We start from the raw sequence: 14,630 nt of genomic DNA on the forward strand, positions 1-14,630 counted from the left end.
TATGTTTGAAGGAAGATGCAAATTAATATTTTATTTCTGACACAAGCCTGCAGGAGATAGAAAGACACCCACATGCAGATGCTCACTCTAGCAAACACATTTACACCTTCTCACTCAAACACATAATTACTCCTCGGACAATAAACTTGAGATGCAAATATATGTTAAAACAAAGCCTTTGCTATCCATAAATGTGTTTGTGTCTCTCTGTGTTTTACCTTAGAGCCATGGAGGTCCCGTTTACTGACGGGGCAGAACATGGCCTGTGGATGTGTCCACGGGAGAAGCTCCCCTGCCGAGAATAACGTTGGTCTCCACAGCAGAGAATCACTAGGAACGCCCTCCGAAAAGCTCGGTTCAGGAAGGCATACAGGAAGGGGTTCAATCCTGAGTTAATATAACCAAGCCACAGCCAGGCAGTCCACAGCTGCCAGGGAACAGAGTAATGAATGAAGGGGTCCACCACGTTTGTAATGAAAAACGGAGCCCAGCAAAGGCAGAAGCAGCCCATTATAACAGCCAGAGTCTTTGCTGCCTTTGTCTCGATGCGCATGCGGTTATGCCCTCCATGAGTTTGTTCTGAGGGAGAGGACACAGTTGCTGTCCTCAGGCAGTAATGGTCCAGTGGATCTGAGGAAGTGGAACAGCGTACAGTTACGACTGGATCTGAGCCTGTAACTGGTGCAGATCCGGCACGCTGAAGAGTCTCTATCTGCCTGACATGGATCATGGCGGTGACATAGATGCGCTGATAGGCCAGAACCATCAGGGCCAGAGGCACATAGAAAGCCACGGCGGAGCAGATGAGGGCGTAAGGCCGGTTGACCAGAAACACGCAGCTTGTGTCATTGGAACCTCCTGTTAGAGTTCGCCTCTCTTCAATCTTAAAGGAAAATAACAAACATGTGAGACTTTCTATATAAAGAGGATTATTTAAGCTTAGAATAAACACAGGAACTCTGCAGCCTAGCTGGCTACTTCCCTCATCCATCCCATAACAGCCTGAAGGAAGAGTAGTTATCTTAAAAGCCATAATAATGATGCACAAAGTAATATCCTTTTCCGCTAAATCAGTCTGTCTGGTAAGCTGTCCTACATTTGAGAAGGCGGATTGGGAGATAAATAAGAATTTTACCATTGAAGTACACAATATGTTTACGTCTGTTTACTTCTTCAATGCTGTCACGTTTTAACTAAAAGCAACAATTTAGTCTTTTAACATTTTAAGTAATAAGTAAAATGCAATTGTGAAGCAGAAGGAAAAGCAAAAATGGCTTTCATATTCTTTAAAAAATAAAAATTATATGCAAGATACTTTTAAATAAAATGCAACCGACTGCCTTCAGAAGTCTCATATTTGGTTAATGTCTGTAAGTGATTTAAGGTCAGTTTAAGAACAGCTGTTTTGTGAAACACCCCCACTTCCTAGTTAAATTCGGCGATGGCAGCATAATGCTGTCTGGGTCCTTTCTTAAGCTGGGACAGAGAAGTCTGAGTTGATGAGAAGATAGGTTCAATTAATTACAGGGGGGAAAATGGATGAAAATCTCCAAAAGGTGGATAGATTGATCTTTATGAACCTTTTTTAACCTTTGGTAAAAAAAAAAAAAAAAAAAGAAACGCATAAAATACTGTTTTGTTTGACCTTAAGTCTAAACTGCATTATTTCTATGTTGTAAAAAAGTGCTTTTCACAATACAAATATGGAACTAAAATCAAAAATATAAAACTAGGAGAGAAAGTCCTTGTTCTTTCCTAGAATGCTCCTCCTGAATGGGAAGGGAGGTGTCATTTTTTAAATTCTATACAGGAAGTGCACGGCACAGGCTTCAGCCAATTTTAAAAATCTTTTTTATTAAATCATTTTATTCTAAAACTTAGGGAAATTTAAGAATAACTTATTGATCCTCTAATCTCAAGTCTTTTTTACATACATGACCTATGACTGCTATTAAACCCCGATATTTCTGCTAATAAAGTCCCATCAAACACAAAAAAGTTCACACCAGAGGTTTCGGCAAAAACTTCAATCTAAGATCAGCGGACTAAATACCTTTAACCTATTTATTACCTGCAGTTTATCCACTAACCCTTGGATGAACCCTTATCCACTAAACCCCTTGGATTTAATTAATTAATTCTTTATTAAAATAAATTTAGAACAGACTTCAAGTTTGGACCAACTTTAGGTGTGCACTTCTTGTACTGATTGTTAAAATGGTGGCAAACACCATCTGGCAGAAGTAATGTTTTTGCTTGAAGTCACACAATCTTTATCCTATATATTCATGTTTTTCATTTGCCTGCCTTTGGGAATCTATAGCTTGCAAAAACTCACTAGGTTTTTTTAATAACAGAAAATATTTTAGCATCTCTGATCTGATAGATATCTGTGATGATTCCCAGTTATCTATGTCATTGTCAAGCTTAAGAAGTTCAGTTTAGGCAGCTGGACGTGAAGTTTTCTAGAAGATGTTTTGCTTCTCATCCAAGAGGCTTCTTCACTTCTACCTAGTGGTGGGGAGCACCTAGATTAATATACTGTAGGTGTAACAAAGAATTAGGGGGAACAGAAGGTGGCTCTGATCCCTCCCACTGGATTGCCCAATGAGTTCACCTGGGTGGTTAATGGTCGTTAGGGGGTTCTGATTGGTCGTTAACTGAGTGATTTTCAGTGTCATGCCTCATTGAAGTGTGAGTCAGGTGAGGGCTGGTGAGAGGTGAATCTTCTTGGTATCGTTCCTAAAAGTGCTTTGTAAGTAGGTGAAAGCTTGTGTCTAAGACCACCTCCTCTGTTGAGAGATGTTTTTTTTTCCATGTTAACAAAGATGGATTCATTAACCCCTCTCTCAAATCATCTGTCATCCTTGGCCAGAATATGGATGTTGTCTGTGTAGTGGTAGCTTGGTCTCTCCAATGCACAAGTCTGTGCACTCCACACTACATGGAAAGGCATAAACTACATTGTTGGTCTTGTTTCTCGGTGTCTTGTCATTGGGGTAAACCATTTTTGTGTCTCAGGATGTTGCCAGATTTGAAGTGCACAGAGATCTTGTGCTGGTTGAAAATCCTCCTGAGACTCTAGCAACATATGGAATGATGATGTTCCTTCTTTCTTGTTCTTCCCTTTCAGTAGGCCTCTTCTTGTTAGGTTTTAAAAACACCCAACTGGGATAACCGCAGTTCTTCAGGGCTGTCCTAATGAGTGCCTGTTCTCTCATCTTTTCTCTGCTGGTGGTGGGAACGGTTTCCGCTTGTGTTGTATGGGTTCTGATGATGTCTAGTTTGTGTTCCAGTGGGTGGTGTAAGGCAAAACGAAGGTACTGGTTGGTGTGTGTGGGTTTCCTGTGTTGAGTTGTCTTCCATGATGTAGACTTTGTAGTCCAGGAAGGCAAGGCTGTCATCTTTTACATCTTCCAGGGTGAACTTGATGTTTCTGGACTGTGAACATGTGGATATACTTGGCCTTTATATACCCATATGTCTACGGTATAATACTCTCAGCTGTCTACAGTATATTGCTCTCAGTGCTCCCCACCACTAGTTAAAACCGAAGAAGCCTTTTGGATTAGAGGCGAAATGTCTCCTAGAAAACTTCACGTCCAAATAAAAAAGTATTTTTAACAATTGTAATGTTAACTATTGCAAACTCACAATGTCTTCTATCCCAATAGCGTTCCAGCTTTGCATGATGGGTAGAAAGGAGATTAATGTGGGGATGAGCCAGCAGCCGCTGAGCATAACTGCCACTCTCACCGGGGTCATTTTATGTCTGTAGACCAGTGGCTGGCAGCAGATGGCATAGTATCTAGAATGAAAGACAGAAGTGAATGGCAACCCACAAAAAAGGCATCATACATAAGAAATGAAAAAAAAAAAAACCAACTCAGGGAACAGAAAAATCAGAGATAATACATTTAAAAACACTTATTGAGCAGATAAAAAACAAAAACATTTTCATAAAGCTCTCTGGAAATGGGGGTCTGTCCTGTTTTTAAGTTTGAGAACTACAGCTCCCAACTTAGATTTATTAAACATGCATTAATAAAGACCTAATATTTACATAGAGAACTTTATCATATTCAATGTTTTGAATTTTGGAGCACTCTAAACCAGTGTTTTTTAAGGTGGTTGGACCACCAGCAAAATGGGGAGGAGTGTACTGTATTGACTATCACCCTGTAGTGCGTAAGTACAGATTTAGAGCACTGGGATTGACAGCTACAAAAATAAATGACACTCCTACTTATCCATTGGTTTGAATTTAGTTCCAGTAAGTCCAAGCTGATCAAATAAAATCAAATTATACAGGGTTGGAGCAAATTACATGTAGTCAAAATGAAACTCCAATTACAACACAATTCAAATAAATTTGGTTGATGATTTAATGCCAGTTAGGAAATGAGTATCTGAGGAATTCAAGCTGAATGGATTGAGTCAAATCATTAACTTTTTAGCATTCTGTCATCCTGAGGAGACAGATGTTGTCAGTGAGTGGAACAATCTGCTTTAAACATGAAGAAGGCTCCAAAACAACCAGACTCATTGTAAGCAACCAAGTAAAAGACGCACAGCTAAGCATGAATAAGTGAGTTATTTTGTGGGAAAAATATCAAAAAGACTATTCATAGTTCACATGTGTTACAGAAATGTCTAGCAAACTGGGCCAAGCACTTCAACAAGAAGAGAAGACATAAAAAACAACATTTTATCAACAACGACAAAACTATGGTAAAACTGAAAAGTACTGGTTGTACGTTCTTAAGGAATGAGAAATACAGCAATTACAAAAATGGCAGCAATAGCTGACGTTTTTAAAGAAAAGAGACACAGCTAAACACAGAATAATTAGACCTGAAAAACAGCCTTGAAAAAAAAAAAAAGATAGAAAGCAATGATAGTAATTTCAAATTACTAAATGACTTCCAAAGAAAAACAAATCTCAATTCAGAAGTACTTAGCTAAAGTTATGTTCAATGAGAGAGAAGCAAGAAAGTACAGAAGGTTAGGGGCAGGATGACATCCATTAATGATGCCTTCCATAAAAAGACAGCTAAGCATACAATCACTAGGCAATACACAACTTCCATTGAAAGAGAGAAAAGGGAGATAGTTAACATAACAAAATAAAGCAGCTATGAATTTTGTACTGAAGTCTTCATATAATAACCAGTCAGCTCGTCACATCTTTATAGAAAAAAAACAACATACATTTTCGATTCTCCCTCTAAGTGTCCTTATCACAGACACAGACCTGTCCAGTGCAATGCAGCAGAGGTGTAGGATGGATGCTGTGGTCAATAAAACATCCAGAGAGGTTCGCACCAGGCAGAAGATTTCCCCAAAGAACCACTGGCCGGTGGTGAGCTCGATGGCAGCAAAAGGCATTACAACCAGTGCAACCAGTAGGTCAGCGAACGCCAGAGAGACAATGAAATAGTTGGTCTTTTTTTTTCTAAGAGAAAACAAGAAAACAGGATCATTTTTAAGCATAATGAATTAATAGATTTTAGTGTTTTCTTAGTGATCTTTCTTGTAAAAAGATTATTCTAAGTTATCTTTAGTTAAACAAAGAAGGTACATGTTTATAAGTTTTTATTTAAAAGATGAAAGCTTAATATGGACAGACTAATCCAATCCAGATGCATATACTCTAAAACGCATTGTTGATTGTCAGAGTTGCATCATGGGTTAGGGTGTATTTTTTGTCCTCTTTTGATGGATGGATGGATGGATGGATGGATGGATGGATGGATGATTGGATGGCTGGATGGATGTTAGATGGATGAATGAATGGATGGATGGATGGATGAATGAATGGGTGGACAGATGGGCAGATGGATGTTTGGATGGATGATGGATGGATAGATGGGTGGAAGGATGAATGGGCGGACAGACGGACAGGTGGATGTTTAGATGGATGGATGGCTTGATGAATGGATGACTGGATGGCTGGTTAGATGGATGATGTTTGGATGGATGGATGAATGAATGAATGGATGGATAGACGGATGGGCAGATGGATAGGTGGATGGATGGATGGATGAATGGATGGATGGATGGATGGATTAAATATCGATATTGAGACGGAATAAATACGAAAATACAAATGTTTTATTCTCATGAAAACTCACATTGCTGCATCTGATTTTAGCAGATCTAAAGTGTATTTTCATTAAACCTTTCAGGTCACAAACTTACCTTGTAACCATGTGCTTCGAATAGGAATATCATTTAATTCATTACTCAGCTTTAATCCATGTTTTTACAACTTGGAGAAATGCAATAAATGCTTAGGTCTGTTTCTTCTGTTCATATGCTGCAAGCTGCAAGCCTTAAACATTTTACACTTCAAGAACTAAATGGAAACTTACCTCAGATGCCTGTCCTTGCAGAGTGCCACCATAACTAACAGGTTGCCAAACACAGTCATAATAATGATGATAGATAGGAAGAGGGTAAGGAAAATTGTCTCCAAAGAGCTCAAGAATTCCTGCTGCTCCTGCTGTTGGTTCCCATTATTTATTATTTCATCCAACAAACTGAGAGGGAAAAAAAGTGACAGAATAAAAATATTAAAACCTGATACATCACTGTTTGGTTCATTCCAATACATGTTATGTTGTGTAAAGCATAACATATACGCTTTGCATAAGGGATTTTACATGTAGAATTTTTCAATTCATATAAAAGTTTGATTTGTTCATTTGATATAATTTTACTATAGTGAAAGACATTTTTTTAAGGTCCTTAACATCTGTACCTGGGATTTCAACAATTTCCAACTCTAGACAGCACTGTAACCATATAGGGATGCATAGTTTTTCTTTAGGTCATTTAAGAATTTGTGTATGATTAAGTATTAAAACCACTTAATTGTGGCACATTACAGGTGCAAACATTTTAGCAATTTAGTTGATCAATACATTTGCACATTCTACTGCAGTCAAAGGAAAATTATTTATTTTTTATGTTATTTTACACCTAAATAAAAAAATATGGCATTTTAGGTTTTTAACCTTAAGAAAAAATCTATGCCACCACATGACTGTAAAGCCAAAGTTATTAGTCAATACATTCCTTATGGAGGAAAAGTAAGGCTATGTTCTCATTGTACGCTTTAATGCTCAGTTTTAATATTCTTGGCTTAAAAAGACAAGATCTATTTGTCCATTTGTTTATATATCTTCTTAAATGAAACAAGGATCAGACTTCTGTTTTCATGGTTTTATATCCCCCAAAGCAACCTGCTTGTGCAGACTGAAAATGTTGATGCACATAACAGTGCACTAAAAACGCAAGTAATACAGAATGAATGATTCTACAAGTGCTCAAAGAAGCTATGTAAGAAGAAAATAAGTAAAAGTTGATATTATTTCTTGCTGAACATTGGTGACACTATAATGGTCACATCATGCGTGCGAAAAAAAAAAAAATAGGTTAACAATTTACTTTGGAGGAGCATCGGGTGCTTCCATAGTCTGAGGGTTTTTTAGTTGAAGCCAGGAAGAAAAGATGTACTAGCAGGAATCAATTTGACCGTTCATACTGAGGATTCTTTGAAAACTTTTGCAATCATATCAAATTTAAACGAAAAGTCCGGTTATATTCAGAATTTAAACTTCTGAAAGTACTTTAAATATAAAATTATTACATACTGTTCAATAAAGGATAAGTGTTTTTGATTAAGAGTAATTTTATCAGTTGAATCTGCTTTACTGGAGGCATCCATGTTTGTCAAAGAACACTACTGCCAACTACCGGTTTGTGACGTCACGGTGCGGTATCGGCTGTTGATCAAGTCCCAGGGCTGTATCTGGTGTTTGTCACAACGTGCTATTATCTAAGCCATCTTGAAAACATTTTTCGAAAAGGTTGGCTTCATATTGCGTGTTTTTTCTCTGGCCAGAAGTCCAATGGCAAATCCTCCCTCTTCAACTTGGCAATCCAATAAGGGTCATAAATCGGAATGGTGAAATAACTAATATTTTTTCACTTTTACCCGATGTATTGCAAAAACAAACTGTCATGCACGTGGGCATTTTCACTTTAACAATAGCTCTCGTAAATTTCAATGCCGATGTCCTCTCGAAATCTAAATTAATTGTTGTTGATTAAGGGTGTGTTTAATAGTTCCCATTGATTTTGCTTGTAAAGCGGGGAGAATGGCCTTCAGCTTACTGCACTGTGATGTCACTGCCAGAAGATGTCAGGAATGAGGTGTTACCATATTTGGGCAAAAATGGCTGCTCCCAGAATCAATGAGCACAACGAATATTATTATTTTTTATTTTTTTTACTGATTAATACTAAATTCATTAAATCACCCCGAATGTATTAGTTTTAGGTATAGATAATAATCCATAAATTATTCCTTGCTGACCAGACTTTTCCTTTAATAAGTCAAATAAAAACTGGCAAAAAACAGATTTTCCTCATGTTAAAAGGCCAGAATTGGGCCCTTCAGATGCACTAAAGAAGTCTGATATAGGTTAGATATGACAAAAAAATTACATTTGTTTGTATTTGCATGGATTGCAACAAGCCTAACACTGAGCGTGATCCAGAACAAACTATAGCATAATTCTACTACTGTATGTTTCACTGTGCAGATGCTTTACAGTAAACAGAAGTTATTCAGAGCTTATGGATGGAGCTAATACAGGGAATCTTAGAAGGAAAACCTTTTTTAGAAAAAACCTAAGATTGGAGTGAGGTTTATATTCCAGCAGAACAACAACACCAAACAAATAGCCAGAGCTCCACAAGGATGGGTCAGAGTTAAGGATTTTCATGTGATAGAATTTCCCAGGAAGTAGAGTCTTAAATCTAATCAAGAATCTGTGGCCTGAAAACTGATTTTCACAGACAAGAAGAAGGGGGGGGGTTAAAGATGCGGAAAGAAGGTGAAGACTTGCAGCTGTCATTCTAGTGGTTTGAGGTCAAACCATGTCCATTCCACACTTTTCAGATTTAAATGTGTAAATAAGTGGAATTTTTTTTTTTGTAGCTTAACATTCATGAGCTATTTTTTGTTGGTCAAGCTCAACAAATCCTAATAAAATACATAAAATTTTGTGTTAATGAACTATTGTTAATAAAAAAGAAAAGCTCAGGGAGTATGTATTACATTATTGATTTATGTCATTATTTCTAGTGTCAAAAAAGTTTTGCAGCACCAAACCAGTTTTCTTTAGGGAGGAAAGAGGAAAAAAAACTGTTATAAACTCTATTCTAAACTGCATTTGTTTTCCATTAAAAACAATATTTATCTAAAATAAAAACAAAACTTAACTGATAAATTATAAATTTTCATGATCTGCTTTTCTGGACTTTTTGGTTCTTTGTAAGTTTTCATTTTGGGTTCTCAGTTGTACTTTATCTATGTTGTTTTGTGTTGTTGTCATTTTTGATTTTTTTTTTTTTTTTTCTTCCTAGTTATTTATTTTTTTTATCTCTTTTTTTATAATTTTTGGTATTTATTTATTCCTTGGTTATCTTTAATTTATTTTTTCCATGGCCTTATAGTTATCTTAAGTTATCTCCAGTCCCTTCCCTTATCTTCTAGTGTTCCCCTTGGTCATTCTTTATTTTGTATTCAGTAGTTTTATCCCTCTTTAGCTTCATTGTTGTTACAGTAAAGCTAAAGTAAAGCCCTCTTGTTTTCTCTGGTTACTCTTTGTTGCCCCCTAGTGCCACTTTCCTTTCTCTTTAGCACCCTTCTAGCTGCTTCTGTTCACACCTGCTCCCAATTAGCTGATTACTTCTTTCATTGTTCTGTCTTCCATATATACTCCTCCTCTGCAGTTACTCAGTGCTGGATTCTCTTCATTCCTTCTGTTTATTCTCCTAGTTTTGGCTCCCCAATTCCTTGCCTTTATTTTCTGGATTTATGCTTCTGTTACCATCTACCTCTTCATTAAATCTGCAAGAAACCATCTCTGCCTTCCGTCTGTTCATTCAGGTCCTCTACAAACATCCACTTACCCTGACAGCAATAAGTAATGTAAACCAGTCACTATGTGTGATTAAGTCTACATCTACTGAGTAGAGTTAAATCAAAAATCAAGTTTGTGTTTCAAATCTTAAAGAGAAATTGCAGTTAAGACTTACTGGTGAGGTGATGCTGTGGCCATCCCTAGTCGTCTGCACCGAGGTCAGCCGAGGAGAGTCCTCATCACCCCATGCTATGGCCCTGATGGTGCACACATACACACACAACCAGACAGTAATTGTATTGGCTCCTGCCACAGGTCTACATTTTTTCTGAAAATAGCAGCCAGCTTGCGTCTGTATACTGGCTGAACGTCTTACTCTTGTTTGTCCATCTTGTAGCAGCATCAAGGAGCCAAAAAAGAAAAAAAAAAAAAAAACAGAAAAATGGCAGCCAAAAATAAGAAGCTATCACAGCTTGACAATGTGTGATGTTTATAGGGCATTTAGAATGTGACAAACAGCGGCTTTGTCCATCAGAATAAATCAACCTGTTAGCTTATCTTTAGAGGTCGTTATTAAAGTTGAATAGTTTAATAGGACAGTGTTTTAGTAAGTGTTACGAAAGAAACAATCTTTCTTCCTCATTCCAGTGTCACCAGAAGTCAGATGTCCAGAATTAGCCATGGAAGGGAATTTAAACAGCTTATAATGAACTAGGGCCAGGCTTCCTCTTTTAAAGAAGAATGTGTTTGATATGCAGCCTTAGCTTTATTAGACACACTGGTTCTAGGTCAATTCCCCCTCAAATCGATTTCCTATTCTCAAACAGATTTATTGTGGATAATTAAACATCTAAATATCTGGTATAAACAGCCCAGGAATTTTTCCCACAATAAAAAAAAAAAACAGAAAAACCTGATGAAACAGCATTTCTTTATGCTTTATAACTTAATAAACTGTTCATAGGCAGCTCAGATCAGGATGTATTTATAAAGCGGAAGTCAACCCTTAGCAAGCAACCCTTATATTCATTCTACTTTTTGCAGACACTGACCTCATTTATAAACACAAATCTGTCTGTCTGTCTGTCTGTCTGTCTGTCTGTCTGTCTGTCTGTCTGTCTGTGAGTGAGTGAGTGAGTGAGTGACCAGGCTCTTTTTACTGTACATTTTGACCTCAGTAACACAGCAAACCATTTAGATACAAAAAAGGCCATAAAACATCTTTGTATAGATAAAGCGCAAGAGCTATAGTATAGTTCCCTTTAAAAAGGATTGGAGTCTTTCTCCATGTCATGTTCCATTAGGCATCTGTTCATGAGGAACAGTAGTGAAGGTTTGTTTGATTGGATTGTGGGAACGTTATCAGCTTTAAGCACCTATTACAACATCATTGTCTCCTTTTTTATGGCGTCCGCCGGGTTTTATCATGCTTGAGTGTCCTTATAGACACCTGATGGACTGGAGGAAAGTGACCTTGTCAACAATATCTACTTCCTGAAGACGCATTACTTTTTATTGACACATCTTAGTTTCATTTCTCTGGAGCTCACGTGTAGATTTAAGACATTTTATAAGAAAATATTTATGCAGGCAGATATTTAGGGTTTAAAAGGCAAAGAAATCATGAAAACATGAGCACTGCTTTTGTAGAATAAAATGTCCCAGACATATATCACTTTTTGATACATTTTAGTCAAATGATCTGAGGAGAACAGTGAAATAGCTTCACTTAGAATACACCCCAGTAGGCCTATATTTGGCCCAAGAACACTCCCATACAGTACATACCAGCAGTACTTACCACAGACAGTTCCCTGAACACATGAAGACCATGTGAGGATTACAGAAAAGGTTTTTTTTCCACCTGCGACTCTCATTGAACCAATCCTTCAAGGGTCAATGCAGTATTTTTACCTAATATAAGCACTTTTTTTTTACACTACAGACGAAGACAATGATCACATACTTCCTCCACAGCCCTTGTGTTTGCTAAGGATAAGGAGGGATTGAGTTCAGCTGAAGAAAACACTGCATGGTTATTAAGGAGCATGCAGGGAACTTAGAAACAGTGCATTAAGTTATAATGTGACCATATTTTTTCAAAACACTTTTATGCAATCTCCCATCACAGACCACGCCTATCCAATACTTTTTAAATCTCCATAAATAAAATTAATTTGACAATAGATTTCATTGTTATCACAAATAAAATGCAAAGGTAATCATCTCTGATTAGTTTTGGATAATATTGGATAAAATATTGTTATGCAGTCAAGTCCTACTAAAAAATAAGTAAATAACTCAAGTGGAATCTAAAGCTTTTTGGCCAGCTGCATTATATTGCCGATTTTCACACTTTGCTTGCACTGTGCAAATGTTTGGGTTAAATTGACACGCACTGACATGCAAATAAATTCACATTTATATCCCTCCAGGGATAAAGGGTATGTTGATAAATTGCAACATGCGTCCATAATATTCACCAAAATCAACAGTATTACAAAGAGTTGATATATTCCGTTGTTAAATCAGTAAGCATCTGGATCAGCTATAAACACAAATTTCATGCAAATTAGTTCAACTCTTAACTGGGAATTGATAACATGGATTTAACATTTTACATTTATATGTTGCGGTTCAGTATTGACAAAAGAGAAAGTAACAAGTATTTCATTGCATGCAGTTAATGTGACACAAACGCAAATGTTCTTTAGTTAATAAAATTTTGCTGTTTACCAATTAGTTCTATTAAATAGTGCAAGAAATGTGACAAGCGGCAAATTAATTTGTTTCTTTTTTCTCTTAATATTCAGATATTTATTAACGTTCCCATGAAAAGTTAGTTTGAAGACATCACTAAGAATTTATGTTATCAAGTTTAACACAATTATTAGCATGAAAAGAAACAAACAATATTATAGTTGAGCTCAACTATTTACAATTTGCTTTAAATTATTTGTTAAGTGTAGCTACATCTGTTAAGAATATTATTTTTCATCATTGTTTCTGCATACAGTACTTACAAAACCCCAGGAGTTAAAGTAGTAGACAAAGGAGGATCAGTGTTATAAATATGTGATGTACCTCAAGTATTTATCAATTTTCTTGAAATTTAGTAATGCACAACAAGATTTTATTTTGTTTTAAATTACTGACTTCTTGGAATATTCTATATATAATTTGTTGCATTTTTTTCTTCCTATTGTTGGGGAATACATGATACAAAAGAAAAAACAAAAGCTAAACAACAATTTTATTCTGCCTCTTTAGTGTGCAGTTATTTCAGGTCTATTGCACCTATAAAGTCAGGAGATGAAAAAAATAAAAAATGGAGTATTGCCTGCTCCATTTCTTACCTGCGATACAGAGGTTTCCTCGATTAAGATTAAACCCTTAATGAATAGAATAGCATGACCAAGGAAATTTCCCAATGAGAGATCTTTATAACTACTCTTAAATGTAAATGTAAAAATAATCTTCATTGCAATACTATCAATCCTGGAATTAAAACAAATGAGCAATGCTCAGAATTTTAAAAGAAACTAAAATACTAGTTGAAAAATTAACAAATAAGACGTTTCTTTGGTTAAATGGTGGATTCACATCAGCCTGATATGAAACTGATATGTGTTTGACTGATCTGGTTGAATAAAATCTGGGTGTTTATTTTGCACAAATTTGCTCCCAATAAATACAGCTTTGCACCAAGAATGAAAGTAGAAGAAAAGCCAAGGGTTAATTCGCAAAATTAACTTTTATTAGATCTTACAGGACTGAATATTCATCCTTTAGTGTTGTTTCAACATTTGTATGAGATTTTTTAGATGTTTTATTCATGTTATTTTCAACTTTTTAACCTTACTAAACATGTAATACTCTGTTTCTCAAACAAATTGATAGCAGTGAACCAGCCCATGCATATAAAGCAATCTTGCTAAGAGAAAACATTACAAATAAAAGCTTTCAGTTTCCTTTCTGAGGAAGTCCTACATTCACACATATGGACAAACACAAATATAATGACACTACTTCTATTCTGTTCTCAGATCTGTTTCTCTATAACAATTATAGTGAGTAGATGCTTTTAGCATTAATCTCAGTTTGAACTTTATTTGAATTCTAGAGATATTCTCCAGAGCCAAGCACTATTACACATTGCTAATGTTAACTGGAAAAGTTCACTCTTAAGGGTTATATATAGACAGAGTACAGAATCCATCCATCCTGCGTTCATTAGCTGTTGTCTCTGAGGTATACTAAAACCTCTGCAGACTGTCCTTCTTCTCTGAATCACCAGTCAGTTCAACAAAATATTGTGAGTAAAAAGCATTAGAGTTATCTGAAGATATTCCTTCCAAAATCTGTGGTTATCATATATCTGTCAAAACAACTGTGCTCAACATGGTTCATAAATTACATGTTCAACCTAATATCCAAAAGGATTTTATTGACACGTAAAAATTTGCAGGTGCAAATCAATGTGCATTGCATCAAATAAGCAAATCAGCGGGCATAGGATGTATTGCATATGAACGTTTATGAATATGCAATTCTAATTGTCAAACTGTGCAACATTATTGGTGATGGACATGTCAATGTAAAAACGTACTTCTTATTAAAATCGATTTATAAGGCCTAAAGCCGATTGCAGACAAGTTTTATATTTATATTTTGAAAAGTGAGCTGCAAATT

At 36.2% G+C, this 14,630-nt stretch overlaps 1 protein-coding gene across 1 annotated transcript in view; it reads right to left on the reverse strand.

Moving 5' to 3' along the window:
* The window catches only part of LOC107092012 (5-hydroxytryptamine receptor 4-like), a 31,184-nt gene extending 19,329 nt beyond the window's left edge, over window positions 1-11,855 (reverse strand). Inside the window, exons 1-6 of the mRNA XM_015386277.1 lie at window positions 11,740-11,855; window positions 10,114-10,195; window positions 6,375-6,542; window positions 5,255-5,455; window positions 3,655-3,808; window positions 219-883 (exon numbers count right to left, since the gene is read on the reverse strand). Coding sequence (XP_015241763.1) covers window positions 219-883; window positions 3,655-3,808; window positions 5,255-5,455; window positions 6,375-6,542; window positions 10,114-10,136 — 1,211 coding nt within the window. The 5' untranslated portion in view covers window positions 10,137-10,195; window positions 11,740-11,855. The remainder of the gene's footprint in view (window positions 1-218; window positions 884-3,654; window positions 3,809-5,254; window positions 5,456-6,374; window positions 6,543-10,113; window positions 10,196-11,739) is intronic.
* Between the last annotated feature and the right edge of the window lie 2,775 nt (window positions 11,856-14,630).

Source organism: Cyprinodon variegatus, unplaced genomic scaffold, assembly GCF_000732505.1.
Source record: "Cyprinodon variegatus isolate N-32 unplaced genomic scaffold, C_variegatus-1.0 Scaffold362, whole genome shotgun sequence".
Lineage (NCBI taxonomy): Eukaryota > Metazoa > Chordata > Actinopteri > Cyprinodontiformes > Cyprinodontidae > Cyprinodon > Cyprinodon variegatus.